The sequence below is a fragment of the Nylanderia fulva genome, unplaced genomic scaffold, assembly GCF_048542155.1.
Source record: "Nylanderia fulva isolate GAGA-0341 unplaced genomic scaffold, ASM4854215v1 Scaffold3, whole genome shotgun sequence".
Classification (NCBI taxonomy): domain Eukaryota; kingdom Metazoa; phylum Arthropoda; class Insecta; order Hymenoptera; family Formicidae; genus Nylanderia; species Nylanderia fulva.
The window spans coordinates 8,846,590-8,866,242 of NW_028190368.1; the positions used below are offsets into that span (position 1 = coordinate 8,846,590).

At 30.7% G+C, this 19,653-nt stretch overlaps 1 protein-coding gene across 1 annotated transcript in view; it reads left to right on the forward strand.

Annotated features, from left to right (window-relative positions):
- LOC114941788 (uncharacterized) overlaps window positions 1-19,653 on the forward strand; it is a 26,747-nt gene continuing 7,094 nt past the window's right edge. Inside the window, exons 1-4 of the mRNA XM_029316917.2 lie at window positions 1-374; window positions 11,911-11,981; window positions 13,782-13,860; window positions 16,639-16,811. Of these exons, the coding sequence (XP_029172750.1) occupies window positions 352-374; window positions 11,911-11,981; window positions 13,782-13,860; window positions 16,639-16,811 (346 nt within the window). The 5' untranslated portion in view covers window positions 1-351. The remainder of the gene's footprint in view (window positions 375-11,910; window positions 11,982-13,781; window positions 13,861-16,638; window positions 16,812-19,653) is intronic.

A 19,653-nucleotide genomic window follows, 5' to 3' on the forward strand; every position in this document is an offset into this window, starting at 1 on the left:
TCGCCGCGTGGTTATGCGAAGAGGAGGCTATCACGACGCTGTCCGCGACGGGCCTCAGTATCCGCCGGAGAGTTGTCGGAGTTACGTGTTGCCTCCTCGTCTTATATATATATATATATATATTTACGCGACATCGCGATACTGGTGTAACATCTGACAGAGCTTAAGAGTGAGCCGCGAACGGAACATTTTCCGCCGAATTATATCTTCGTGCCGAAACGGAGCGCAAATAGCGAGAAAAAGAGAGAGAGAGAGAGAGAGAGAGAGAGACACCGCAGCGTGCGCGGGAAAAAGGCACGCGATTTTTAAAAGCAGAGACGCGCAGAAAAACAAGTTGGAAAGTTGACAGAAATGGTGACAGCTAATTGGCTCAGGTAAGATTAAGTTATTAAGTTGTGAAATTGTTTTGCAAAATCAAAGTATTCCTCTTTGGAGTACAATTTTTTTTTATTTCCATCGATTTTTGCGCCAATTTTTCAGCATTTTGTGAGAAAAATGTGTTTAATAAAAATGATTATAGTTGCACATGTGGATAATTACAATGTTATTCTGTTTAAATGAAAGAATGTTCTTTCACCGGAAGAACGCGGACCAACATTAGAGATTAGAGTGGAGTCGAGGGTTCACGTTACATAGGAGATGATTAGTATTAGTTAACGCTTGTCAGGACGTTCCGGAGTAACACGTAAAAGTAACTTTCTCTAATAGTTAAACGGTACTTCTCCTTTTCTGTCTCTTTCTCTCTTTCTCTCGTGTCATCCACTTGTTAGATAAATTAGAGAGCTTGTTAAAGTCCAATAAGTATATTTCTTAATCAATTAATTCACATTGCTCCGATATTTGTAATAAACAATGTTTGCTGTTATCTAAATAAAATTATATAGATAATCATCCAGATGAAACTTTGGCGTCGTCTTATCTTTATATAGATAATAAAAATATGTATTATCTATATCTGCATATCTTAGATGAACAAAATATTATCTTTATAAATTATCTAGAATAATTTTCAGATAATTTTGGTTTAGAATCATAGCAAATAAAAATACTTAAATAGTACAACTTAAGCAGTAAGCGATAAAAATTTATAAATAAAAATATGAATACATATATTTTTACATTTTTTTTATAACTGTATTTATATAAGCAGTCTTAAAAAATAGTATCTAGAAAATTATTTGGATGAGTCGCCATATAATTTTATCTTTTATCTAGATATATTTAAAACAAAATCATCTTTATCTTATCTAACAATAAGATGAATTTACATATTTTTGTCTCATCTTTATCTAGCTAATTTTAAAATCATCCAAGCACAACACTGGTAATAAACTTTAAAAAAAGAAAAAAGAGTTAAGCAACATGTTATAGGGGAAATAAATTTAAATAAATTCTTTTTTTTCTTTGTTGCGCTCAAAAAAAAATCAATATAAGACAAACAAACAGAATATAACACCCGCATATGATGTTTCAATCGTTTAAATGACAAAATGATATATGTAACTTTGTTTCATAATTTCTATTGAATATTTATTGACGCTTCGCGTTTAATCTTTCATTTATTATAGATAACGATTAGAAAATCTCTTTTTTATCCGACAAGTTTTCCTCGATTACTAATTTTCTGGTTAAACATTTATATTCAACGTACGATTATATGCCACAATCATTCGTTTATTAATCTATGATAAACAATGAATTGTAATGCAATCTTTTTTATTGATAAGAATCGTTGAATATTTATCATTATTATAATTCGAGGAAAATTACTGATATATTACACCTTATCATTCCGGGGAAGAGGGCGAGGAGAAGGGAAAGAAACTATACTTATAATTAATATATAAATAAAATTAATATAAATATTAATATACAGTTAGTATGTTTCGTTTATTAATTTATTATTTTTTGATTATTAATTTTTGTGTTGGATGTATGCGCAAAAGGTTAAGAATATCACAATGTGTTATATTTATAATTATGGCAAGGTATAAAAAACGGCTCAGTTAAGGTTCAAGCTTAATTCGAGCGTATATCGAGAAGCTACAAGTAGTGCGAGTCACCAATTAATCAGACGCGCTCGTCTTGTATCGTAAAATATTACCTTGCGTTCGACCAGTCTGAGTAAAACGTGCTATGGCTGTGCACGATCTTTAGCATCTGAAGGATTTCAAGGATCCAAAATTTATGAGAATTTAAAAAGTAGACAAAACCACTAATACCCGGAGATTAAAATGTTTAATTAAGTGAAGATTTTGAAATTGACATAATTAATTGTCCTCGTGTTCTAGAGAAATAATAGTTTGACATTCTCAGAAACCAGAGATCTCAGAATTTAGAGTTCAAGGACCTAAAATTATCATTTGAAACATTTTTAGATATAAATATTGTAAATTTTTTAAATTCTCGAATATCAGAATTAAATGCCACCTGCATTTAATGAAAATTAAAATACAGGATTTTTTCTCTTTCTTAAATTGGATTAACTTCTTAATATTATTTTTTATATTAAATATGTAAATTTTAAAAACTGTGCGCTTAAAGTAAAAATTTACAATGAGTTAGTCACAAGGTAAGCTGGTTTATTAACATTAAACTAATAACAATAGTTAATTTGTGTAATCATTTGTGAACCGGATACATTTATTATAATTACAAATTTTCAGTACTGGCAATAAATTTCGGAGAATGCAGCTTTAATAGATTAAAAATGTATTTCTATACGATATTTAGGCACAAAATGATATCAAGTAAAAAATAGGCTTAACAAACGAAATTTTGCATCGAGAAAAGGAACTTTTTTTAATCATTAAACGTCGAGGAAATTAAATATTAAACATTTTATATAAATATAGAAACTAGAAATTATTTGCTGGAATGAGTGTTTACGTTTTAAGACACAAAGTTAAGATATACGAGATGTGGAAAATTATATTTTATTTATTCTAAAGAGGAAAATTATTAATTAAAGTGTATAGTCTGTTATAATCAATTTATTATGATTAACATTTTTTTATAATATTGTAGTATCGTACTTGGCGAACCGTATAGTCGAGCATAATTAAACAGGATAAGTTATAGCCTGACGGTAAATCTTTCAACCATGTAATCACAAAATCGATGCTTTTATGCATTGTTAATAAATATGTGTTTAAATATCGCAAATCGAGATATTCTCTTTATTACATGCAGAGGTATGAATATAAAAAAATATTCGTACGTTTTTTTTTTGTAATATCATTAAAAAAGCCCGGATATTTCACGAGACATTTCAGAACACTAGAGCGGTTCATTATACATTCTTGCTTTTAAAATATAATGTTATTTAGAATATTTTATATAATATATGTTATAATTTTATATACAATATTATATTTTATATATGATGTTTTATATAAAAAATGTAAGTACATATATAATTTTTTCTCTTTTGAAATAATTTATACGTATAAAAATGTAACCGATTAAATAATATAATAACAAATATTTTATATAGTAGAACGATGAAAGGTGATAAAATGATTTTTTCCAAAAAAGATAATTTCAAGATTTTACATAGCTTGTTATCTTTAAAAGCGCGATATAGTTTCTTGTAAGAAATTGTCCATATTATTATAAATAGAAAGTTACAATCTCGCGCACTCGAGATCATAATTATCGTTATTCTTATTGTGGCCGCAGCTATAAACATAACTGTTATTACCAGTGCGGAATCTCGCGTGGTGACTAGTAATGACACTTCATTGCATAAATAGCATTAAGTATACTATTTACCACAAAGTTCCATTCCTTGTGGTCAAGATAGAGGGAGGGAAGACTCTCTTTTACTGTATTGCTAGTATAAATCATACTTTGCGGACTAACGTAAAATTTAGAAAAAGAATGTTAGACATGCAAACTTACGTGTTAACGAGTACGTTAATAGTCCTTCTGGTAGCAAAATTACTATTATGTATACCAAGAGAGCAATAAGTCATATATGAATATACTTTTTGTGTGAAAATGGAATGAGAAAGCATCGTGAAGATGATTATGAAACATGATCATTTTCTATTTTTTATTCAAATGTTTTGAGTATATTAAAAAGATTTTTCATGTTAGATTATTGAAAATAATAATAATGTTATAAATTATGGATATATTTTTAAATCCAAACGTACATATATTTATAAATGAAAAATTTGATGTATAAATTTTATTGGAATAATTTATAGTGATAAACTATTATAATGATAATTTATTATAATTTAATTTATAAGTTTTGTTTATAAGCTTGATTTTAAATTTTATTATCTGCAACAAGAACACGCGATACTATCGTTAAAAAACTACGGAGGCATGTCGTTCATAAACGTCACACGAGTTATGCACTTTCGCTCTCTCTCGTGACTACCGGTGATGAGAGTTCCGAACTCCCTCTCCATGTTACATTACAATCTTGTCTACATCATTTTTACATAGGATCAATCTCGCGAAATATAAATAAAATTACGCAAGGAATATTGTTTGCTTGCACTATCGCTACTATGCGATACATCCGCCTTTTCATCTAGATTATCGGATATATTAATCATAGAGATATAATGCTCTAATGTAAGAATGAATTTACATAACACGAGTATTTTTTTACAATCATATGTCTGTGTTTAAAAAAAAAATATTTTTTATAATGAAAGAGAAGGCAATCGGATTTGTATGCGCAATAATTTCTTTTTATAAACATTGTTTATATAACTTCTTAAGAGAGGTCGGATCTATATAATTATGCCAACTTTAACGTCCTACATAAATCCTCATTTATGAATCATTTATTCGATCCTTGATAGAAACATAATCTGCAATTTTTATTACAATTTAGATATTCACTTAGTTGATAATGAAATAACATTTCTGGTATTAATTGCGCTAATCCAAAGATGGAATTTTGTCGGTACAAGTTGCGCGTATTTGCGTAATCGTAGGCACTTGCAAAGTTCTTGATCAATCGGCGAGATGTAAGTGCGCACGGCTACTTTCTAAAACACGAGGAAGAACCAACAAAAACGTGAGAGTACGAGATTCACTTTTCACCGATAAGAAAATTTGTATTTCGTATATAGAAAGCGAAGCTCCGCGTGTCGAATATATCGTCGTAAATAATCGGCGTTTTATTATCGGCTCTCATTGCGCTTATATACGGCCCCCGCTCGACGATCTCGTCGTCATTCGCGTTTATAAATCGCGTTCTCGTTGGCCGGGATGAAAGTCCGCACCGTGTATGAATTTCGAAAGTTTCTCCCTTCCCCCATTCTCGTATCGAAATTGTATACGAATATTTTTGCGACTGTAAAAAAGGCGCGGACATGTTTTATTAATTACCCAATGAGGCATTGTACGCCGATTATGAGATGAAAAATCAATCGAGCAATCGCAATGGCTCACTTTCACACCCATACACATATTTAAGCCTTCTCAGTGATCGATTATGATCGATCTTTTCAAGTGTTCTATGCACAGTTTTTTTTTGCTCAGCTTTTATTTATATATAAATGCATAAATTACAAATATATTGAAAGATGTAATAAAAGAATGAAATAATATGTATATATCTTACATATTAAAAAGAAATTACATTAGCATTGATTTGAGACAAATAAAATTGGAAAGATGTAAATTAAGCCACACACCTGATATATCGCATTATTCGTATTATTGTTCTGCACAGGAGCAAGGGTAGCCTTTCTGTTGCATTAACCTATCACGATCTGGGTTAAAAGTCATTTATCGTAAACGAATCATAGGTCATTCTTACACTGCCGGCATTAAATCGACCATTTAATCGACCTCGTGAAGCTCTTCAACCTATTGTGCTCGGAAACATTTCGTAACGTTGTTAATCATAATGATTCTTTTTAGATATTTTATTGATATATTAATATTAAAATAATGAATATTTACATATAAAGTTTCGTCTCTGTAAGAAAAAATGAAATTAAATGAACTTAAATGAAATGAAATGAAAAATGAAATTAAATGAACAACTATGTTTATAAATTAATTTTCAAGATTATAGAGATTTGCAGTTCTTATTTTTAAATTTACACAGTACAAATAATGTGTTCATGTTGCAGGAATTTATGTTAAAGATTTCTGTAAACACATTCGAAGCTTTATATAATTAACTTAACTGTCACTTGTGAAGATTGGAAAGTTTACTAGTTTCACAAAAAAATCGTGACATTAATTTAATTTAAATATATACATTAATGTAATTAAAAATTAATTTACATCAATTGATAATTACAATTAATAAAATATTACTACTTAACAATTGAATATATTTACATAAACAGTAATATATATATATATATATATATATATATATATATATATATATATATATATTTCTTAAGGAAATATTTTCGGCGAGTTAAATCTTATTAATTTTTTAAATTAAATTAATAAGTAAGTAACTAAGCGATAATATAATCAGTACGTCCTTACTAATATATAGTCTTAATTTTTTGCCGATTTATTTTTCTTGCAAAAGAAAAAAAAAGAAAATAAAGGAAAGAGAACTATTTCTATATAATTATGATAGAATTATGTTATGTAACTTACGATGTAAAACATCGTCTTCAGCGATTGTGGCAAAAATTGAAAGCCATAGAAATGACCGGTCCATCATCAATATCGCTAATTTCTTATGCAAACTAAACGTCAATATTATAATATTTAAAGAAAATTAAACAAAAGAGATGCAGAAAATTTGCAAAAATTTAAATAAAAAGATTTAAATTTAAATTGCACGGACAAGTTCCTATTGGAGATTTCATAATTCCGGATCTGTTCTTTTTGCGCAAACTACGTTTTGTGGGAGATGCTACAGACGAGCAGCGAACTGTATAAAAAGATGTTACAACATCTAATAAATTAAACTAAATGATATGAATGTCGTCAGCGCCACACGCAGAACAACGCAAATTATCATATGCGTGAATATCTATACACGATATATTGATATGTGTGAAAGCAATATTATATAATAACATACAATCTATATATATAATTATTATCTTTTCATGAATATTCTATAACTTGAATATATTTATAGATACACATGTGAGACACATTATATTTTCGTCATTCAAAAACATTGATTTTCTAGTTTTAACATGCAGGTGCGAGATCTCCGTCACTCCGTTTAATCATTCGGTTAAACATCCGTCCGATATGCAACGCGACGCAACTCGACGCGAACTTTCCAACGCATTGCGAAGTGACAGGATTTATGCGTCGATCACGCGCGATAACAAAGGAACGTAGTGAATCGCGATGAAGAAGGAGGCTGTCGCGAACTTTTGTGCGTATGGCGAATCATTAGATCATTGTTACGTGTGACCGATCGTCGCGATATACGCAGGCAAATGTAATCGCGAGTATAACGATGACACGACGATCGAGTCAAGGAGAGCGACTTTCTGTTTTACCATTTTCATTTTTTCCCATTCGTTAATTAAGCTTCCGGACGTGCCAATGTGTACGGAATTTTTATTTTTCATGTAACATCTTATCTCTCTTTTTTTTCCCGCAAATTAGTTTATCATTAATATTAAAAAGCCATTATTGATTTTATACTATCATTTATTGCGTGAGTACATCGATGAATCGAGAAATTATTTTTTAAATTATTATTTGATTTTATTTATATAAATATAGGAAAATTACACGCACATTGTGTGTTGTGATAATTGAATATTTGTATTACATTTTGCATTTTTGCATGTGCATGACATTTACATTTCTGTTAATGAGTATGTAATGGCAATGAAGCCTGTATAGAGAGCGGTGCATAAAAAGAGCGGAATACGAAATAAATCTTTTTGTTACGCGGAATAATTGTCACTTACTGGCATTTTAAATTATTTTAATGGAGAAAGTTTAGTGCAGAGAGAAATTATTTTAGTAGATAAATAATTGTGTTCTCGGCAAAATCACTATAAAACTAATAAACCAAGATTTATGTCATATTTTTCTCTTTTCATTTAATTTCATCTATTGTACATTATTCATTAGTCGCTCACTAACGGAATATAGAAATCACTACTGCTAACGATTTCGCACAAATAGTCTTTGTAAATATATTTTTCTCGTGATGATTAAATTAGATTGTAATAAAATAGAGAAGCTTGAGAGAAAAAGAGAGACGAGTGGAGGGAGGAAAGAATGATATCAATGTTGTAAGATGAAAAACATTTATTTCGGAATGTTTTCCGCCGTGAGTGCTATCTTGATTTGCATAACAATCACGTACCGATTGTTTAACAATTTTAATCGATTGAATCCTCAGTGCGCAATAAGTCTCTATTAAAACGTCATCTTCTCGTTATCCAACAAAAGCTGACAAAGTATTTTTTCTTTACATGTTTTATCTTTTTTGATTTTCTTCTAAATTTTCAAACTTTTTAAATATAATAAATATTTTTGGAATTAGCAAAATGTAGAATGTAGAATTTTAAAATTCTTTGCAAAAAATGAACGTGCAAATTTAATTTATTCTTTATAAATTATATCTTACTTTTTATATAAATAATATATTAAGCATTTCTCGTTCTATAGGCTATATAGTTTGAAACTCTAATCTTCGACTCGGATTCAAAATTGTTTAATCTTCAATTTTCGGATTTCGTTTTCGTTGAAAAAAGCGAAAACCCCTAAGTACATTTGATTGCATATTTTAATCAGATATGAGTGTCGTAATATACGAATATCATGATTTTACATAGTGTCATGCAAGAGTGCTGGCAACCTTCGATATTGTGCAAGAACCGTATCATGTATTTATACTAGATAGGCAGCAGCTTCTTTTCTCATGGAGCAAACGTGCCGCTAGAATGAATCTCTAGGCGAATGTCCTAAGCACTTTCACTCGCTTACACTTCCTTGAGAATCTCGTTATTTGTTACTTATCGCCCGAAGGAATTTCAACTTATTACATTCATTCATGACATTCTGTTTCATTGTTTTACATCTTTGATTGATGTTTGTCAGATAATTTAGCAGAATTATATTGCAATATATATATTGATTTTTTATTACATTTTATTGCAACATTAGTAGGTATTATATTTATAGAGAAAAAAATGGTATTTATAATACATATTACATGTGCTTTCTTATTTCTTTTCTTGAATTATGTCTGATATTTTGAGCGCAGAAACGGAACAAGGATATATTTCTGTAGACATAATTAAAATGGAAGAATTGTTATAATAGACTTGGCAACAATAAGTGAGATTGGATTTTGCTCGATGATGCTCGAGCTATCGACACAACAGGTGTCCCTTGGAGCGATATTTTTCGGAGACACGACCGCCACCGCCCGAGGCGCGAGATCTCGAGGACGCGTGTTCATATATCGGATCCCGAGAAAGATTTCTCCAGTTTCCGTTGACCCACTGACACTGAATTATCGCTGTGTACTCGCGCGCGCGCGAGTCTTCTTGTGCGCCACGCAGCGAGAAGCAGCTGTCTGTACCTGCTTTTATCTCGACAATCTCGCGTGTATCTTGTGTACAATCATTCATTATTAGACACAAATAAGCCAAGTGCAATGACGATTTCACAAATCGAAAATATATATATTTTAACAAATGTTTTCATATTTTTTTTTCTGTACAGATTCAGTGGGATCAGGTTAATGTAACATTAAATGCACATTCAAATTTCTTATTTCATTATTCTCAAAATTATGACGATAGTTGATATAAATAACTCGTTTATTAATATTTCACACTGCAAAAGAATATGTAATAGATTACATAAATATACCTATGCGTAAAATTACATGATAAATAATAAAAATACATATACATTTGAATTGCAATTATACACTTATTATTTATGTAATTTAACATAGTTTTTCTTTCATAGTGCACAGTTTTCATCGATATTATTACGCTTGCAAATTTTCGAGATATATTTATGTATGTAAGAAAAATGTATGTTTGAAAGAAGAAAAAGGTATTTGATGTAGGCAGTGGTAGTGGCTACTCTCTCTTCGGTTTACTCACCGGCTTACAAGCACGCGGATACCGAAAGGAGGAAGCGTGCGCGAAGTACCTTAGCCTGGCATTCGGGAAACTCCAACTTGTTCCTGGATGTCTAACTTGTGGTGTGATTTTGATTGGCCCGCAAATGCCCATCGGGCACTAAAGGCACTAACGTGTCCATTCACTTAGGTATATTATATTGTTGAAAGTGGCGAGAGAGCCAGCGATTCTCATCCGAACTCATCATCGTCTTCATACGCCTAATATTTTTCCCGAGCTATATTTCAAAATCTTATACTCATACTTGTTGCTCTAGAAGCAGACCATATACTTTTAGAAAAAATATATCAAGTATGTGTTTTCCACATAAATGAATCGATAATAATTTATCGAACTTGACCCGGTTACATACTTGACTTAAGAGATTTTCTCATATATGTAAATATCAATATCTTTTCTACGCATATACATTGTTTAGATTTTATATTTTAAATCATTAAATTTTATATTCAGAAATAATAAGAATCTTAATTGGATTAATTATTCTTACCCTACATTAAAAAAAAAAAAAAACAAATCGATCTTAATGCATACATATTTTTTGGTGTACCTAGATTTGATAAAAGTATCACAATCATTTATCATTAGGGATCATAGAGATCTTATTACATTTTGTTTCTATGAAATATATGTATATCGTTGATGGAGATCACTTGGAGATTATATTAGATCCGGTGTCATAATTTTTATTTTAGTTTCTGTATGAAATGTATGATTGATTAAAGCAATCTAGAGTCATATGAAAGTAAAAATCAACGCTTAGTGTGTAATAAGAGACCGGAATTAAAGACCGGTCACAAAGCGAGTAAGCGGATTCCCGCATTCAAGAACGTCTTTTTTCTCTTTTATCTCTCTCAGAGAAAGTACACGACTACTCGGAAGTATTTGCAATGTCATACGTTGAAATTTTCGAAAATTTATTTAACAATTTCAGTCTTTATGCTCATATTTTTTCTTTTGCTGTTTAATCGAAATAATCCGTTAGATGAGACTATACTGTCATTATAAAAAAAAAAAAATAATAAAGTTGCTTTATGAATTTTCAATTTTAGATTACCATTTACAATTACACAGTTCAATAAAAAATTCTTTTTATTTTCAAATTCAAGAAAGAGAGACTAATCATTTCTTGTAGGGCTTTTTATGTTTTAAATATAATTTTTTTCTCTTTAAAATGTATTACATCACAATTTTTTCCGTATTTTTGATGATATCATTATTTACATATTCAACTACATTTCTTAAGTAGAAATTGCAATTTTAATAAGATTCTTTCATTTTTATTTGTAATATATCCAATAAAATATCTTATTTGTAATTCTTAATCGATTACATGTAAAATGTGCTAGATTAATCATGTTCCATGATATAGATTCGTCAGAATTGCATAATACGCAATGTTATGAGTAAGCAAATAATTGTCTTAATTAATTTAAATTGCACTTTATATCACTATAAATTATTCTTTCCAGATTGATAATTATGTAGACTAATAGTACAGACATCTTTATTTACGCGCATTTTATATGTTTAATATCTCTTTAGAAAGTTGAATTAATTCATTAATTGCTAGCTTATAACATCTACTTTAAAGTTGATGATATTCTTTTTAACGTAAATTTCAACAATATATTTTGATATTACATTTAGAAGATGTTTTATAATCTCTCGCTCTCACGTTCTCTCTCTCTCCCTCTCTCTCAAGTTATTTATACATTATTTTGTTGTATTAGTTTAATTAATTAATTTATAATTAACAATCACCCTTTATAAATTAAAATAAAATAAAAAAAATGATGCGATTTTATTTTGGTTTCAGAAGCAGCCTGGTACTGCTGAGCATTGTGATACCAGCAATATTATCAACAGTCAATCAATTCGACATTTCCGGTAAGCGCATCCGATACAAAAAAAAACAACAACACTTTGCACACACAATATATACATTACTTTTCCACTTTATGCGTTTTTTTACCGAGATGTTATTAATTTTTTGCGACTCAATTTTGCTAGGGAAATACATCATCACTAATAATGTAATGTTCTTAATTCATTTCAATACCTTCATAAATTATTTTATAGAAATTATTTTATTAAAAAAGAATGCAAATCTTTCTTTTCAATGACATTTTGTTTGTTGTGCTATTGCATTTATCGAGAGAATTAAACCAGATCGTTCCGCAGGATATAGTTTATCTTGATATAAAACAGTATATAAATAATTGTGTTACAGTGAATATAGGTATGTATATGCGATAACTCGATTAAAGAAAAATACAATTTATTAGATGTGTTTCTAATCAAATAATTACAATAGTCTTTTCAATTTTGATATTTTGTACATATTCTTATATGAAAATTTAATGTATTGCGAATATTCTTTAGAAAAGATAGACATATGTTTTTTTCCGTGTGAGTAATTTTTTGAATTTAATTATAGAATATATTTGTGTGCAAAAAATTTAATATTTTAACGCCGAAATACATTAAACTATTTGACAGAAAAAGAAAATAACATAAAATAGATTAAATATAATAAATAAGATAAAATAAATATTTTACACATAAATGCTTTACTTACACACACACACACACAAAAGAATATACTTATAATATTATTTTAGTAAGAAAATGCATACATTTAACAAAAAGAAATGCTTACAATTATTAAGAGGAAAATTGATTATTAGTATTGTTTTTGATAATTACGTGAATTAATTAGTCACTTTTTAACAGAAGCGTTTTATGAGAAAACACATGCTAAATAATCTCATAATTCTTTGAAAATTTTTCTTTAATTCTTTCCTAGATGTATATCTATCAAGTCGATTTAAAATAAATTGTCAAATGTCAAAGGAATCACTCGATTAACAATTATAACGTGTGATTTTTTAAATCGATTCTTGATGTACTTTATGTAATTTCATGAAAGAAGAAAAAAATCGTCGAAATCGAAAAACAATAGATGCACAAGATTAATGCGTGTGTGTTTCTTAAATATGACCGTATCGACGTTTTGTTTTCATCATTCATCCGGGAGTATATTGTCGAAATGCTCATTATGTAACGAAGGAAACTAGTTGGATTACAAATTTAAAGGAAACGTAGAACAATAGTGAAACTGCTCTCACGTAAAATCGACATAGAAAATATTCGAATCGACGTAACGTCATAATGTTGTGTGTTACGTGAAGAATTAAAACGGAGGAAATTCTTCAAGATTTCAATAAGCATACATAATGATTATGTATTTTTACACCAAACGTGCTATTTTTCCTTAACCTTTTTATCTTGCTTTTCTCGCGTTGATTTGGCAATTAATGACAATTATGAAGCAATATGTACTTGCAAAATGTATGTCAAGGATTTTTTATTTCTAATTCTGTTATTTCAAATACATATAAGTATAGGCAAAATAAATATATGCCGTTACAAACTTTTAATTTTTTGAATTTCTTTCACAAAAGAAACAATTGCACCGTTAGTAATATTTTAATACCTTTAGTTTTAAGAATATTATTGCCGAAAGAATCAAATTTCAAAATTGTATAAGATATAATTATTAAATTTCAAAATGTAATCAATTTGACAAATTTAGTATTAACATGTAAAGGGCAATTTCTATGATTCTTGATTCTCATATACGTAAATTAAAGATTCGTAACAATTTGTATATACTTTTGCTTACAGAGTACATCTACGGAATAGATCATGATTTACAAGCGAGAGCGCGTTCGGCCATCGAAGCGGAGAGATTTACCTATCGATCGTAAGTTATTCAGAAAATAGATGTTTGCAGAGAGATCATTGTCAAATGTTATTAATATCATTGACAAATTTGATTAAAAGTGAAAAGGAAACGCGTGCGCGCGTATAGTCTCAAGTCATGTCGGTTAACAATGTATATATAATACGATTTGCTTCACTTTCACGTAGTTATGTCGATGCAAAATTTCGCAAAAGTGGTCTTTATATAATCCACCTATTTCAATATAAAATTCACGATAGAAGGAATTTCGAAGGTCGAAGCAAGCGCCGCCGAATGTATAATGAAGTTGGGTCACGATCGAACCGAGAAAGAAAAAAAAAGATGCCATTGTAAGCGTCAAGGACAGACAGATTTCTCTCTCGATCATCTATAATTGATGAGAAATTGATTTTCTGATTCGCAAAAAAGGATGTTTGTCTTTTAACCGAATGTAATTTCTCTATAATTTATGCAAGACGTCGCATTAGAGAAGAAGGATTATAAAAATATCTTCATTAATACTGCGATATCACTTTTTTTCTAAATCTCTGAGATTTGTAAATCAACAACATTTGCAATCTGAATAGAATACTTATAATGTGTGTGTATTAACGCAACAACAGTTTTATAAAAAGATATTTATACATTACATCTGACACATGATTCCTTCACATATACACCTTTATAGAAGATTGAATATTTATTATTGGAATATTAAAATATTAAATCAGTTTAAACCATAATATTACGTACAAATATGTATATATATTTGCCAAGTGATGAAATAATTTGTAAGAGTAAATATACATTGGAACTTTGCGAATGATTTCGGTAATTATACGAGGTAAATATGTAATTACAATATAAATGATAATGAGTATAAATGTGTGTGATAAATGTGTACTTTGCGTCATGTTAAATATCGAAGAGTATATTGATTTTTACAAAAACATGTCCTTCGAATTCGTTCGAAGTGTCCTTTGTAGAATGAGAGAAATCAAGAGAAAGGAAAAGAGAGAAAAAACTTTATAAAAATTTTGAAAAACGTAAAAATATATAATTTAATAATATTCAATAATATTCATATACCTCAGTGATATTTACAGAAATTAGTCAGACAGTTGGCGCGCAAACAGTTTGCATAATTAACAGCAATTAGCGCACGTACACACATACACGCACACACCTGACATTCGCATATAATATGAAATTATCAAGAATGCAGATGAAGGCACAATTCCGAGAATGACACCTGTTGGCATCGTAAACGATGCGTAAAATGTAAAATATCGAATATTTTTTCTGTAAGATAAACGAGGTAGCACATGTTGATATTATAATAATTTAATATAATGACTTTTTATTCAAGAATTTGAACAAAATCATTGTTAGCGTGATTAAACAGCATCGGAGTAGATTTTAACATTTTCAGGAAAGAAAATGATTTTTCATGCGATAATATACTTGCGATTTACTCGCTAGCGATGTAACGCTAATAACAAAAAAGCCATCAAATATATGTATATATATATATCTTTCTCTCTGTAATTTTTGTACGAATAATGCCACGTTATATGGCACGGGAGAGATGAACTGTTATTTTCGAGAGTAATACAATTCAATTTAAACACTATGTAAGACGAAAGGAGAAACTATCGCAATCGTTATTTTTCACGATTGATTGAAAAAGTAGTCTAGAATTATGTTAGTCTCTAAATAACCGCGTGTTTCAAAGTAAAAAAAAAAGGAAATAACCCGTACATCAGTAGCTTTATCCGCTTTTTTGAAGCGAGACAAAACGGGTTTCTCGCTTATTGATTCGACAATTGTCGCACGCGCTGGAATGGTTTAATGGGTCTGACAGAATGACGAACGGTAATTATGGTCGTGGTGTAGGGCATCTCGCAATGTCTATACGTACACACGACCGACAGCCTTCTCGAGGTCGAGGAAAGGGAACATGAACATACCGCCGTGCCGACAATGGTCGTACGAGAAATCTTCCTCGTGACTGAAATGCCGACGCTGATCGCGGTGCCTACCTTTCCTCGACCATGAAAGTAAAAGCGCGCGCCGAGCGCGCAAAAAAAGAGGGAAATGGAGCAGGAAGAACGTCCGACTTCTAGCAGGATTGCGTTCCTCTACATCGAACCGAAGGGCGCGGGCGGATCGCGCGGATCCCGGAAGATGGAAAAGAGAAATTTCTTGCCTGCTATTTTACGTCTTACGCTGTCAAATGACAAATTTCAATTGTTAGTGATTGTATAACGGTGAACAAAAATATATATCAACACTCGTTTTATTTCTCATGCATAAATATACAAAATTTGCCGCATTTTGCTAATTTCATTGATTTTTATTCCGTTATCAAAGTAGCGATGACTCTGCTGCAAAATATGCATTATATCTTTTTTTTCTCATTGCACAATCCAGGAAATAATTTCAATTGCAGACGTAGCATTGCGATGATGGAAATAAAGAGAAAAGGGAAAAAAGAATGTATATACATATATTATGTTGACAAAAATTATTATTCAGAAAAAAATTGATACAATTGTATATAATGTCCCAATTAGGTATAAGTAATTTAATATTTTCAGTAGTAATGGACTTTAATATGCGCGTTGTTACATGACTCGTTAATAATATTTTTGTATGATTTATTATAGAGTATACGTGTCCACGATGTTATGTCCCAAGTATTTTAATTTTTCAAAAAGAAATTTTGATACATTCGATTATATCGTTTGATTATTTATCGAGAAGTTGCTGAATGGCGCGATTTTGTTTTCTTTCTAGGCGTGCTAATAGGATACAGGCAGTCAACACGGCTTGCAGAATTCGATCGGAAAGACCGTGTCCTCCAAGCAAGTACAGAACACCCTCGGGTGCTTGCAATAACGTGAGACATCCTGCTTGGGGTGCTAGAGGTTCACCGTTCCTCAAATTACTGCCGTCAGCGTATTCGGATGGTAAGGAAAGCACGGTCATATTTTTATCAACAGTTTGCTTCAAATTCATGTTAAATGTCATCACTTGTGTGTGTGTGTGTGTGTGTGTGTGTGTGTTTGATAATTATCAATAGATGAATAGTTGACGTATTAATTTAACATTAAATTGATGAAACACTAGTTTTTGGTGTTTAAATTCTCAGAGCACGATTGTCAAGTGGATAATAAAAGTGAAGTTTCTATAAAAAGAAAAATATAAAATAAAGAAAATAAAGAACTATAGAAAATTAATTAACATTAACGGATTAATTACTTGAATGAAATGAAATCGATGAATGCATGTCTGTAATATTGTAAATACGATTTTCTTTTCGGTCCTATGACTAATTATTATACATCTCTATTATTATACTCGGTCTTTTAACGCGGCCTTCCTCTAAAGCTGCAACGTCCTTTCGCACACACATGATGTTAAGTCTCAATTTAAATACAGCCTTTTCAATAACATTTTTAAATCTTTGAAATTTCTTTTCATGCACAAATGACAGTTAATTAATATTTAGAAGGCATCTATTCACAGAATCATTATTGTATGCTTCTAGTACTTTCAATTTACAATTAGAGTTTCTCCACGATTGTTATATTGAGAGGGAAAAATAAATATTAAGACGTCGGGAGCATCGCATATTTGTGTATATATATATGCGTTGAGACAAATTAATAATCGTGCATATATAATGATACATTGTTCCAAAAGATGATTTATCATTTTGATGAAAATGAATGAAATATTTACGAGATCGGATCACAAAGCAATTGTATTGTAATACTATATATCGCTATATAGTATTCCCGCGATTGCGTGACTCCGGGTATCGAGAATGGAAAGTGAAAATTGGAACGCGCGTGCTAGCTTGAACGTTGCACGAGAGCGAGCCTAGATCCATTTCGACGAGCTCGTTGGCACGGCCGACACGGAGCCTTTGGGGGCCTTAGAAAATGCGGATTAGCATGCGGGAAGGCTCCGTTGAAATAGAGAGTTCCGCGAGTGGGTCCCTCCCACTTGGTTCGCGTTTCGTCTAAGTTAATTGCGACATCGGAGGCCCGCGAACACTTGCGGTCTCTAATATCAAATGATTGGGGATGCCATTTGCGATCCACTTACGGCTCTCTTTTCTATTTACCGGAAAATTTTTATTTTTACCTTTCATTTTCATATTTTTCTCATCTAGCTCCGCCGTGCGCTTCGATCTTCCTCGTTCTAATCCTTATTGTTTCTTCCTTCATGCATGTATTATATGTAAAATACAATAGTGCTTAATATATTAATAGAATCAAATGCTTTGTGCCACATAAAATAAATGAATGAAACGTGTATAATATCAAGTATAATATCTCTGCATATATACCGAGTCAGACTTGGAATATGCCGCAATTAGCAATGTTAATATGCGCAAGTCGATATTATCAGAAGAGAATATCGTACTTCCAACTCCAATTAATAACTGGGTCTCTCGGTATGTTTTTGCGATAATTGAGTACAAATGAAATCAATCTCTCGAATAATCCGGGAACGGACTTTCAACGATATCTAACTACATGTAGAAAGAGAGGGAAAGGCGGATAACTGTGGCGCCCATCTCCTGGAAAAGAATCCAAACGAAAATATAAAAGTGAGGAGACCGAAGAAAGTGACTGTGGTCTTCTCGGTTGCCAGACGGTTGCCTTTCAACGTCACTGACCCCAAAATACCTCAATGGTCATTGAACGTCTTTCTGGAAATTTTCATTGCGTTTTTACGCTAGAGTGATCATCCGAGAAGATGGGCCTTGTCGTGTATTGCTAGAAGAAATATCTTCGATATTCCAAAGAATCATCTTATACAACATTATAAATATTATACAAGTATGTACAAACACATCCAACTGATTCTTTGAAATATTCAAGATAATTTTCGGAAATTACGTCGCTATTTGAACACGCGGAAATAGGAATAACAATAAGAGACCGAAAAACACGCGACCTATTCAAACATTTTTCCCTTCGCATATATTCGCAAATGTTCTTTCGACGTTCGCGAAATAGACGAATTCTTCGCTAATGAGAGCGATGATTAAAGAAAAGAAAAGAAGAATGATTTATTTATATAAACGCTGTCATCGTGACCGATTCTGCGAGCAAGAACGAAACGTCTTCGAGTCGCGCGCATAACGAATGAAAGGACCGCGTGTTGTGTAGGAAGAAACTGCGGCACTGTGTAACACTTACTGCGTGATCATTAAGGAGCGACGCCTGTGCGTAACCATGACACAGAATTTTGACATACATTATTGTACTTTTCGAGACCCCACAAAGAGCCGCCTTCTCGTCAGTAGCATTCATCATGAATCATCATGCTCGCGCTTGCATACAAAACGCGAAGCGTTATCAATTTTCTGTCATTTTATCAATCAATAGACTACTGTTTGATTTACAAAAAAATTGTAATATTTTTAAGTTGTTTGTGATTATTGACTATATAGAAAGTTTTTGACTATCAACATTTTTCATTTCTTCTTGTCGTTGATTGTGTGGATGAAATAACTCTGCGTGTTGGGTGTATTTTATATGTATATGCATGTTATCTTTGAGAAAATTAATTTTAAAAATTAACAATGTCTTTTGTATCACTTTTAAACTGCATAATTTATATCAATATAAATTGTTGAAAACTACATCATTTTATAACTAAAAACAACGAAATAATTTCAAATAATTTCAAGAAAGTATATATACATTTAAAAATAAAGAGTAGATATATATGTATAGTATATTTTACTTAAAAATATATAAAATAATTTGGACTTGACAATTATCCTATTTT